Source organism: Heterocephalus glaber, unplaced genomic scaffold (genome assembly GCF_053883595.1).
Source record: "Heterocephalus glaber isolate CG9 unplaced genomic scaffold, H.glaber_assembly_v1.0 deba00001577, whole genome shotgun sequence".
NCBI classification, from domain to species: Eukaryota; Metazoa; Chordata; class Mammalia; order Rodentia; family Bathyergidae; genus Heterocephalus; species Heterocephalus glaber.
Genome location: NW_028258358.1, coordinates 8,652,849 through 8,663,433, shown reverse-complemented (window position 1 = coordinate 8,663,433; position 10,585 = coordinate 8,652,849). Strand labels below are relative to the sequence as shown.

The 10,585-nt window shown below is 43.8% G+C and overlaps 1 protein-coding gene across 4 annotated transcripts in view; it reads right to left on the bottom strand.

Moving 5' to 3' along the window:
- Positions 1 to 325: 325 nt before the first annotated feature.
- Pibf1 (progesterone immunomodulatory binding factor 1) overlaps positions 326 to 10,585 on the bottom strand; it is a 220,034-nt gene continuing 209,774 nt past the window's right edge. The window contains exon 19 of one of the 4 annotated variants that reach the window (XM_087192882.1): positions 326 to 2,083. In XM_087192882.1, the coding sequence (XP_087049008.1) occupies positions 2,009 to 2,083 (75 nt within the window). In that variant the 3' untranslated portion in view covers positions 326 to 2,008. Of the gene's footprint in view, positions 2,084 to 5,278; positions 5,510 to 10,585 lie in introns of those variants that run through there. The other 3 variants (XM_021258673.2, XM_004845256.4, XM_087192883.1) reach the window with 3 other exon arrangements.

Below are 10,585 nucleotides of genomic sequence, written 5' to 3'. Positions count from 1 at the left end.
AGAGGGTCTGGGGGCAGGGAGAGGTCGCTGGGGCTCTGTGGTCCTGCAGGAGAAGAGTGGGAGGGGAGGATGGCGAGAGGTCTGCAGACCAGGGAGACAGAGGGAAGGGCCGGTGTGCAGCAGTCTTACTTTCCTCTTCAAGTCACACCGCAGGCTGGGGGCATAGCTCACGGGGAGCACTTACCAAAGGCATAAGGTAGGCCCTGGGTTCAGCCCTCAGCACAAAACAAAACAAAACAAGTACTGTAACATGTTACACTCTACACACCAGCAAATGTGGGCATGTTCCCGAAAGATGTGATTTTTAGTGCATCAATAAAATTATGCCAGCGGGGTGGGGTGGCACACTCTGTAATCCCAGCATCTGGGAGGCTGAGCCAGCAAGATCGCTGCGAGTTTGAGGTCAGCATGAACTAACTACACAGTGAGTTCAAGGCCTGCCTGAACTCCATAGTGACAACCTGTCTCAAAAACAAAAACAAAACAAAAGAACATGGTAGTCTCACAGCCCCACATCTGACCCCCAATCTCAAGAAACTCTGCCAGAGCGTCCCCAAGTGCCTGGGAGGAGCAGGGGCCGGGCCACAGCCCCAGAAGTAGCAGCCACTGGAAAGGGTGCCACAGGTCAGACCCCGTTCAAACCCACTGCTCTTTATTATGTCTCCAATCTAGGGCCATTAAGAAGAGGCTCTTTCTGAGGCTTGGTTTCTTTTGCTTTAAAAATGAAGACAATGCTTATTTGGCAGAGGTGCTATGAAGATTAAATAAATGAACAGAAAGCAGGAAACAGCAACCGGCTGGTACAATGAGCATGCTTTGTAATGGTAGCTATTACTCTTACATTTGGGCAATAATTCATAAAACATTTACCAAGAAAAGAGCCAGAATTTTATGCTTATACTTTTTAAAATTTATTTCTAAATAAGAAAATGACATGGCCAGGAGAGGATTAGGTAAAGTTAAGCATGAGGAAGTTGACAGTAGCCAAGAGGAAAGCAACGCAGCAAACATCTATCAGGGATCTTTTTGGTGGTTGCCCACACCTGTAATCCCAGTATCTGGGAGGCTGAGGCAGGAAGGCCACTGAGTTTGAGATCAGACTTCGGGTATGTAGTGAGTTCAAGGCCAGTGTGAAGTACATAGTGAGACCTTGTCTCAAAAAACCCAACCCTCCCCAAAAAACCTGGGGTGTAGCTGGGTATGGTGGCACATGTCTGTAATATCAGCATTCTGGAGGCTGAGGCAGGAGGACTGATGCAAGTTTGACAGCCTGAACTATATAGTGAGACCCTGTCTCAAAAAACTAAAAACACAGTAATGTTTCTTGATATTTGTGTTATGATATTTAAACTCAAAATTTATGTAGTCCAGAAAGTTTAGTCATCAAAATATTTATAAGCCACACTCATAAAATGCACTGAAATAGGTTTGGGATTTAGCTCAGTGGTTCTGCCGCCTGCCTCCTAACCTCAAGGTTCCGTGTTTGATCCCCAGTACCAAAAAAAAAAAAAAAAAAAAAGCACTTAATATTTACAGAAATACCAAAATGTAAGTCATAGGACCTAAGATATTTATTTTGTAATAAAATAGATAAAACCAAAAATAAAGTATAATATTATTTGCACTTTACATATTTTGATTATGCTGAAATTTGTTAATTTAACATTAGATAAAATATTAAGTTACTTATTTAAAAAATGCCAAGTATCTCTTTTTTGTTGTTTTTTGAGACAGGGTTTTGCTTTGTTCAGGCTGGCCTTGAACTCACAGCGATTCATTCCTGCCTCAGCCTCCCAAGTGCTGGGATCACAGACGAGCACCACCATGCCGGGCAAAGTACATTATTAAGATGATTTTTTTCCCATCAGGAAAAGGACTTCAGGAATAAATAATGATATAGCCCCCCCTCCCCCCAAAAAGTGAAAAAATGGTATAGCAAGCACTTCCAATCCACTAGGTCTTAACTGTGGACTGGCTCAGTGGGAAATGCTTGCCTAGCAGGTAAGGGCTAGAGCTGCTCCTTCGCAGTGTAGCCTGCTGTCTTCTTCTGCTTCTTAGACCATTCGGGTGCTTCCTTCTTAGTCTGAAAGAGAAAATCAAATACAATGCTTAGAGGGAGAAGAGAGGCAACCCAGGGAACTGCGCAGACTCCACTCCATTCACAGCTGCTCTTCTCCACTCAGAAGGCGGTGGAGGCCTGGTGGGAGCTCCCACCCGAGGATTCACAGGACATCCCTCCTTCGTGCTTCCGGCTTCCAGCCCATGGCTACACAGATGATTTACATACTAATTCAGTCCTTACATAATTTATACAACCAAGGACACAATTTTCTTTTAATTGTCTTATTTATATGTGGGTATTTGTTCACTCAATATTTACTGAAGAACTGTTATACCAAATCATTGTGCTTTGACTCTTCTGAGCTGCTAAGCATTTACCAGAGTGCTTCTTTGGTTTTTGTTTCACGACTCCAATGTGAAAACAGCTGGGCCAAGAAAAGAGCAGGCGAGGGGAACTAGCACAAAGTGAGACATTCAGAATCCTTGGATGAGTCCTGATTCTGATATCACTTACTATAATCAATGAAATATGCAGTTTACGCCTTGCCCACTCACATCTGCTAAGAACTATGAAGAACGTACTTCAAAGTACGTATGTACATATGAACACAGAAAAGTATGACAGCGTATAACCTTTTTTGGCTCTTCTGAGATAGTCTCAGTACGTAGTTCAGGCTGGCCTTGACCTCAGTATGTAGCCCAGGTGGGCCTTGCACTTACAGTAATCCTCTTGCCTCAGCCTCCCAAGTGCTGGGATCACAGCTGTGCACCACCATGCCTGGATATTTTTTTTAGACTTTAAGCAGTTTTTGGTGTATGATAAAACTGAGAAGTTAGAGACTTCCCTCCCCAACACGTGCCTACTCTCCTGTGTTATCAACACCCTTCCTCACATTGGCACATCTATCAGGAAGTGCACACCACTGTCACTCAGAACCCCGCGTTTACACCAGGCTTCACTCCTGGTGGCGTGCAGTCTATGGGTTTGGACAAAGGTCTAAGGACACGCACACATTATCACCAGGCATAGTGGCACATGCCTGTAATCCCAGCCCTCAGGATGCCGAGGCAGGAAGATTATCACAAATGTGAGGCCAGCCTGGTGCGTTCAAGGCCAGCCTGAACCATGCAGTGAGATCCTGTTTCAAAAAGTAAAAATGAACAAACAAAACAACAAAATGAAGACATGTACACATTATAGTATCATATGAAATAGTTTGCTTGCCCTTAAAAATTCTCATACATTTTTGCATTTATGTTTGTTATGTTTATTGGGCTGTAGTTTTCTCTCCCTGTACTATTTCTGGCATAATGGTAATAGCCAGGAAGTATTCCATTTGTTTCTATCTTTTGAAAGAGACTGTAAAGAACTGGTATAATTTCTTCCTTAAATTTATCTGGTCAATCCACCAGGGAACCCGTTTTTGGAAGGTTGTGCATTATTGATTCAGTTCGTCCCCTCCTTTGCAAGCTTTGACAGACTGCATCTCCTGTCTTCCAGGGACTGGACCTGTTATCTGCACTCTTGACCTTGTGGGCACACAGCTGCTCACAGTATTCCTTCACTCTCTTGGAAAATGTCCCCAGGATGCATGGCCATGCGCCCTTTGCATCTCAGAGCCTAGCAATGTGTAGACTCTTCCTTACTGGCCCATGTGCAGCAGACCCACTGTCACACACCTGCTCCCTGCCTCGGGGACCTGGGAGCCCCAGAACTCCCTGTCATGCAAATACTCTCAGGCTTGACATTTTGGTGGCAGGGCCAGGGATGAAAGGTAGGTCCTCAGCCCAGAGCTACATCGCCAGCCCTATGTGCTCCTCCTCAGTCACAGAATTGATTTTAAAAATTTCGTCAGGAGAGCAATGGGCTAGTCTGGTTGGAAATGACATCGATCAGCCCCTTTGCTGCTCCCTGTTGCCAGGCGTGGTGGTGTACCCCTGTGGTTGCACAACTCAGCTGCCTGACGCAGGGGGATCACAGAGAATTTGAGGCTGGCCTGGGGTACATTATGAGTTCCAGGCCAGCATGAACGACAAACAAGAAACCAAAACCAAAACCAACAAAAATAGCAACAAAAAAGTTCTAGCCAATGGGAGACAAGACATGTTGAGATGCTGGGTAGAACTTCCAGGGCAACTCCTTTAGAAAGGGATTGTCACCCTCTTCTCTGACTTGCTGCTTGGAATGCAGAGGTGAGGGATTCAAAGAATGGAAGACATATTCTAAGAGCTGTTGATGACCCTGATAGGACACTAGGCTGGAACGCTTATCTTCAGGGCTTTATCTGGAAGATGGGCCAATTTGCTAAAGCTGCGGAACAGGTGGGACATGGGCTCAAGGAGGAGACTCTTATCTCCAAACAGCTACTGTGCCTAGCAGTCTATCCCAGGAGAGGAAGGGTGGCTGCTGCAGTGGGTGCTGGCCTTGCCCTTGGGTCTCCTGTTCCCCGCAGAAGCCGACAGGTGCAGGTTGGGACTTCCAAGGCTGCGCAGAGAATAACGGTGCAATGGAGGTAAAGCATGGAGGCCACAACAGACACTATTTTTTGCTTTTATTTTTCAGTACCAGGGATGGAAGCCAGGACCTTTACGCTGAACTACAACTCCAGCACTTTTAAAAATTTTGAGACAGGCTAAGACTTATCTGGCTAAGTCTGCTAAGTTGCTCAGGTTGGGTTGGAACTTGTGATCCTTCTGCCTCAGCCTCCCAGAGTTCTTACCAACATGCATCATCACACCTGGCCTGGAGGCAGGATTTTTTTAATGGTAGTAAAGTTTACTGGCTCTGAGTTTGGGCCAAGTAAAACTAGGAAAGAAAGTATACTCTACGGCGGTGGCCGTGTGAGGGTGGGGCACCAGGCAAGAGAGAACACAGCGGCCTAGAGGCAGGAATTCTTTTATGTTTCCCTCCTACAATAGTACCTGGCACACAGTAAATGCTCAATGAATATTAAAAAAAAATGAATCCCTTGATTCTATATGACTAACCCCCAATATAGGCCAACTTAGTAGAAAGGCTCCCTTATGTTGGGAACAAAGAAATTACTTTTTGTTTTTTGGTACCGGGGATTGAACTCGGGTCCTTCCACTTGCGAGGTAGGTGGCAAAACCACTGAGCTAGATTCCCGGCCCAAAGAAATCACTTCTATTCTCATTGGCATAACTCTACTCAATACTTGGGATGGACACCCCCAAGCAATATATACACAAAACTTTACAGGCCAAAGACTTGTAAAAGCCCCCAATGGCACTCACTGGTCCTGTGGAACCAACCTGTGGCCCTGGCGACCCCCTGGATGGATAGGGAGAGGCATGCTGGGATTTGTGTGGTTACAAGGCAAGAGTGTCAAAAGTATCAACAAACCTGCAAACGTACCTGTCTACGACACTGATGGTCTAGAAGTGTGTTTCACTGTACAATCATTTGGCTTCTATCTTTTTCCCTTCCCTAGGATTAGAAGATACCATACAACACATGAAGGCCTAACTAATTATACTCAGTGGGCCTTAAACAACACCTTGACTTGTCTCTCTCCTGAATGAGGAAGTAAAACTGAGGCAAGTTGTCCTCCAAAATCGAATGGCACTAGACATTCTTTTTTTTTTTTTTCAGTACCAGGGATTGAACTCAGGACCTTGTACTTGCCAGTCAGGCACGGTGCCACTGAGCTACATCCTCGGCCTGGCACTAGACATTTTAACAGCAGCACAAAGGGGCATCTGTGGGCGGGGGATGTAGCTCAGTAGGGCTGGGGATTTAGCTCAGTAGTTCCACCGCTTGCCTCGAAAGCACAAGGTCCTGAGTTCGATCACCAGTACCAAAAAAAGAAAGAAACAAAAAAACAAAAAAACAAAGGGGCATTTGTGAAACTGTAAAAGCTGTATGTTGTGTGTACGTTCCTGATCCTTCTGCTAATATCTTGATGGGTCTTCAAGATATTAAATGACAGGTTAATGCCATGTTTGATTCTGAAATTTCTTGGACCTCCTCCTTACCTTCTTTGTGGAAGGCTTTTATTGGCTTTTCCTAGTGGAAACATTTATTGGTTGTATTCATAATAATCTTGTTGATCTTATTATTTGGCCCATGCATATCTAACTGTTTGGTCTTGTCTCCTCCAGGCTTAAAGCTATATGCCTACCCAAGATGAGAATGCCTGGTGTCTATTGAGGACCTTTAGATAGACCCTCTGGAGTATCACTGACTGCCAATCACAACTATGACCCTGTTCAGCTGGAAGTAGCCAGAATGGTCATCACCCCTTGTCCCCTCATGGTAGTTAGGGGTAACTCTTCAGAGGAGGTAATATTATAGACAGCTAAGTTAGGTAGAAGTATTGTAGGCAGGCAGTCAGGGCTAGGGTCTTGGAGTCAGGGCAGAAGATGAGAACACATCAAAGCTGTGGATGGAGTCGAAGAAGATTAAGGTCCAGATTTGCATGCTTCCCTTCCCTGGGGGATAGAAGGAGGCTTGAGATTATTGGTACTACTCTTTTGAGATTTCTTATATAAATAAACCATTATCTCATTAGGGTAGGCTGTCCTCTCCCACCAAGACTAAGACTGTGGATTATCCATTAAGATTAATGATATCATCCATGTACACTTGCTATGTAACTTGCTTCCCACTGGATCAACATTACCTATGCCACTATACTTGTAATCTTATTGGTTGATCATAATTTTGTACCCACCTTGTGATTTTGCTCTATAAAACTTCCTCTGTAATGTGGAGTCTGAGCAACCGACTTTCTGGGTCCCCTCCTGTCTCTCAGGAGCTGTCTCTCCCTCAACAAATTTTCTACTCTTAAAAAAACAAAACAAAAGGGCCCGTGATTTAGCTCAGTGGTGCTGTTGCAGCCTTGCAAGCACAAGGGCCTGAGTTCGATCCCTGGTACCAGAAAACCAAAAAACCAAAACTAAAACAAAAAATGATAAAAAATGAATCCCTCCTGGGATCAAATTTGCAGACCCTCTTGCCTCAGCCTGCTGATTGCTGAGATTACAGGCATGTGCCACTCTGCCTAAGAATTTTTTTAAAGAATTTTTAAAAGAATGGTTTATTTTTAAAGAAACATAAAAACAAACAGATAAACCAAATGCAATACAGGCTGTATGTAGTTCATGAAGTCCGAATTATTTACTGTCTAACCCTTTAAGGATGGACTTTGCTAATTCTCAATAGCCAAATGATAAAATGGAGATGATCATTCAGAGAGCTAAGCGGTGGAGCAGGCCTGTAGTTCCAGCACTGTGGAAGCTGGAGGCAGGAGGATCATGAATCCAAGCCCAGCCTGGGTGGGAAACTTAGCACTTTAGTAAAACCCTGTCTCAAAATTAAAAAAAAAAAAAATTCAAACAAATATACAGTTAACTCCTTTTTATTTTGATAATTCAACTTTCAGCTTTTATTTCATTTCTTGTTTTTTTGAGACAGGGTCTCGCAATGAATTCCACACTGGCCTCAAACTCATGGCGATCCTCTTGCCTTAGCCTCCCAAGTGCTGAGATTACAAGCATGTGCCACAACACTCTGTTCTCTTAGCTTTTGTTTTTGTTTTTTTTGGTACTGGGGATCGAACTCAGGACCTTGGCACTTTCCAGGCAGGCAGCGACACCACTGAGCTAAATCTCTGGCCCCTCTCTTAGCTTTTGAATAATAGTATTTTAAAATTCTAGTTCTTAAAGTCACTTACCTTTCATACCCATAAAATGGTGCTTTATATAACAAAGTTTGATATGTCTCCTCAGTTGTTAACAGAATTAATCTCTTAACAAGGAAACATGGCCAGCCTTATTTTAAATTTCAGACTCCAGGCTCTCTTCGATGAAGGTGTACGTCTGCACATAACACTGGACAAACACATCACTTAGAGATCACCATTCTCCTCAGTACTGAGGATTGAACCTGGGCCTCTGCAGGGCACAGAGCCACATCTCGAGCCCCCATTTAATCTTGAGAGACAATCTGGCTAACCTGGCCAAACTGGGCTTGAACTTGCGATCTCCTGCCTCAGCCCTGGGATTACAGATGTGTGCCACAGGCCTGGCTAAAAAGAACCTTTCATAATCAGAACTCTGCCTGAATTTGCAAATGCTGGTTTAAGATAATTATATTTATAATTTTATAAAGAAACAGTGAAAATTAATAAGATCCTAAGCTGTCATAGAGTATTAACAGGTTCCACAGTGAACTGAACTGCAGATTTGGGTAAGAGCTCAGAAGGCTGTCACGATGCACTGGAAACTACCAGCAGTAATTCGCCATGTTATAAGGCCATTCTGGAGGGAAGATCCTGATAAGATAGGTCCCTTTGTGTCACCCAGAACAGTAATGTATAACTGGGGGAATAACACACTGAGAGTGTTTGTTAAAATTAGAACGATGACTGGTAAAAGCAGACGGAGTAAGTCTGGTGGATTATTCCTGGAATCCAGAAAAAGAGCTAGAGATTAAGAATCTATTAGTGTTTAACCAGTACCACTTCCTAAGGAAAAGAAAGGCTGTGATGGGCAGATATAATTACTTTGTTTTCCACAAGAGTCAGAGGCTGCGACTGAAATAAGTAAATGTTTCTGAGTCCTCCGAGGTGAGGCAAGGTGAGGCAAGGCAGGACCCAGCGTCCATTAGTCTAGGACGGCTGATGGGGCTTGGTTCCAGTGAAGTGCAAGGCTCGCTGAGACTGCAGCCTCGTCTCCCTCACTCCAAGCTCAGCTAGAATTAACTTCTTGCTTTCCTTTCCTTTTTATTTTTCAACTTTTTTTTCTTATTTTATTGCCTAAAAAAATATTTTTGTCTTCATTGGAAATGAATATATTATTCAAGATAATAAAATAGAAAGTATGTAATAGAAGTAATGAACCTTTTAACCACTGATCGTTGGCTGCCAGCTTAGAAAGATTAATTCTGTAGCTCAATACCAAAAGAAATTTATTTTTATATGTAATATAATCACCAACCTTTTTCTTTTTTTTTTGGTACCAGGGATGGAACTCGAGTTCTTGCGCTTGCGAGGCAGGCGGTGGAACCACTGAGCTAAATCCCCAGCCCCACCAACCTGTTTTTAAAAAAAATTTATTATTTTTACCACCTAATATATACTTCCTTTGGATGATCATATCTTTAAGTATAATGTGGTATTAACAGGGTTTAAGACTTTTACTTTTTAACTTTGAAAAATTTATTTATTTTATTAGTATGAACTTGAAGTATATTCATCATGGGGAGTTGGTGCATGTACACAAAACATCTTACTTGTTTTTACTCCCCCTCTACTTCCTCCTCACTCCCTCTTTTTTTTTTTTTTTTTTTTGTGGTACTGGTTGTTGAACCCAGGGCCTTCGCGCTGAGCTACATTGTAAGCCTGCCTATCTGTCTGTCTATCCATCCATCCATCCGTGAGACAGGGTCTAGTTATGTAGCCCAGGCTAGCCTCTAACTTGCGGAAATCCTGCCTCAGCTTCTTGAGTGCTGGGATCACAGGTATGCCTCACCATGCCTGGCTCTCTTACTTATTTTGAGACAGAGTCTTGGTAGTTTGTTAAGCTGCCCATACTGGGCTAGAAGGTGCAATGGTCAGGCCTGAGTGCTGGGATTACAGGAGTCCACCACTGCTCATGGCTTAGAAATTGCTTATTTTGGGCCAGGGATATAGCTCAGTGGTGCCGAGGTCCTGAGTTCGATCCCCAGTATGTGCGTGCGTGTGTGTGTGTGTGTGTGTGTGTTAAGAAATTGCTTATTTCTAACGGTTTACCAGCTAAATGGCACCAGGAAAAGGTTGCAATTAGCATTCCTAACACTAGAAACTGAAAACTTAGTATTTTAAAAAAATGTAAATGTACACAGCTAGCTGTCTTGAGGTCTGTTCAGGATCTTGGTCAATGAGTCCCAATTCCAGAGCTTCTGAGCACAGATGTTTAGAGAAAGTGTACTAGGTATGTTGAGCACTGGTCCTCTCAGTGGCCTAGGTCTGGGGTGCTTGGAGCCCCTTCCATTTGTCAGAAGAAGGCAGTTACCCTATGTGCCCCGCAGCTCCCCTAGCTCTGATTGCAACCATTCTCATGGCACAGAGCAGTGGCACTAGGTACATTAACAGTGTCACGCAATAATTGCTACAGTTGCCTGTGGAATGCTTCAGCTTGCACGACTGGATATCTACAATTAAACCCTAGCTGAGCATGGTGGCACACGTCTGTTATCCCAGCACTCTGGGAAGCTGATGCAGGAGGAGCTCGAGTCTGAGTCAAGCCTGGCCAACACAGTGAGATTCTCCCTCAAAAAAAAAAAAAAAAAAGATTGGTGATATAGCTCAGAGTGAAGGCACTGGGTCCACTCCTGAGCACTGAAAAACAAAAACCAGACAACAACATGACCATAATTCCCCATTCCCTGCGGTCCCTGGCAACTCCCGTAAGAAAGTAATAAAGGAGTCACCCTGAAAACACCGAATCAGCCTGTTGCAGACAGGAAGGTCTGTGGACACGGTCTCGAGGTCACCAGTCCCGCTGAAAACACCGAATCAGC